General features: G+C 62.2%; 1 protein-coding gene across 1 annotated transcript in view; it reads right to left on the bottom strand.

Annotated features, from left to right (window-relative positions):
• Positions 1 to 1,106, bottom strand: part of LOC106013979 — a gene marked incomplete at its 5' end in the record, with an annotated part of 17,225 nt that extends 16,119 nt beyond the window's left edge. Inside the window, one exon of the mRNA XM_013090946.1 lies at positions 860 to 1,106. Coding sequence (XP_012946400.1) covers positions 860 to 1,106 — 247 coding nt within the window. The remainder of the gene's footprint in view (positions 1 to 859) is intronic.
• Positions 1,107 to 1,169: the final 63 nt, after the last annotated feature.

Raw genomic sequence — 1,169 nt, 5'->3', positions numbered from 1 at the left:
GGGCGTCCAGGTTCGCGCGGGCGGTATCTGTGTCGGTGCTGGCACAGCGAGGTGACCTCTTGACCCCCGGGGCCGGAGACTGACCACGGGACTGTGGGGGCGAGCAGTCACGCTGGGGGTGGGCGGGGTGGGCGGGGACATCGGAGGCCGAGCTAGATCTGACGGGCGGGGATCTCATGTACTCGCGGTCTCTGGGGCTCTCTCCGTCTCTCTCTCGCTCTCTGCTGCTCTCTCCGTCTCTCTCTCGGTCTCTGCTGCTCTCCCTGTCTCTCTCGCTGTCTCTACTGCCCTCTCTGTCTCTACTGCCCTCTCGGTCTCTGTCTCTGTCTCGCGACTCACGCCTCGGGTTGTGACACAACGGCGGAGACATCAGTTCCTGGTTGCCATGGCAACCCCGCGCTTCCTGTGGCGGGAACTTGTGGCCTGGAGACGAGGCGCCCCCTGCCCCCGGCATCATCATCATCATCGTCGTCAACATCCTCTCCCTCTCCTCTTTACTCGGGGGCTGTTGTTGTTGTTGTTGTTGTTGTTGTTGTTGTTGTAGCCTCTGTGACGGCAAACTGTCGTCAGCGCTGCTGCTTCGTCGTCTGCTTCTGGCCGTCTCTGGCGGGGAACTGTCTCTCTCCCTATCCCTGTCCTCTCTCTCCCTATCCCTGTCCTCTCTCTCCCTATCCCTGCCCTCTCTCTCCCTATCCCTCCCCTCTTTGGCCTCGTAAAAGAAGGGGTTACTCCTCACAGACTCGTTCAGTCGCTCCTGCATCTTGCTGTAAATCTCCTCATTCTTCTGATCCGCGAACGCAGAGGAGGAGGAAGAAGAAGAAGAAGACGCCAATCCTCCTCCTCCCCCTCTCCCTCCTGCCCCCTGCTCCCGCCTGTAGAGCGAGGGGTCAAGGGTCATAGCGCGGCTGGGGCGGCCATCAGCGTCCCTAGCGACCAGGTTGCTACGTCCCTCCGACAACATCCGGGCGGCGGCGGCTGTCTCGTGAGACACCGACCTCTCCAGCCGCTCCCTCTCCTTCCTCTCCTCCCTCAAGCCGTCACGTGACCCTCTCTGCTCCTCCTCCTCATCACAGGAAGCGGGAATCACTTCCGGGTCAGCGCGGAAGCTGTCTTGATCCACGTCACAGCCCCGGTACAGCTCTCGCACGCTCACCTTCCCGTCCCGCCCC

Source organism: Aplysia californica, unplaced genomic scaffold (genome assembly GCF_000002075.1).
Source record: "Aplysia californica isolate F4 #8 unplaced genomic scaffold, AplCal3.0 scaffold01709, whole genome shotgun sequence".
Classification (NCBI taxonomy): domain Eukaryota; kingdom Metazoa; phylum Mollusca; class Gastropoda; order Aplysiida; family Aplysiidae; genus Aplysia; species Aplysia californica.
This window is presented reverse-complemented; position numbering and strand designations above follow the sequence as displayed.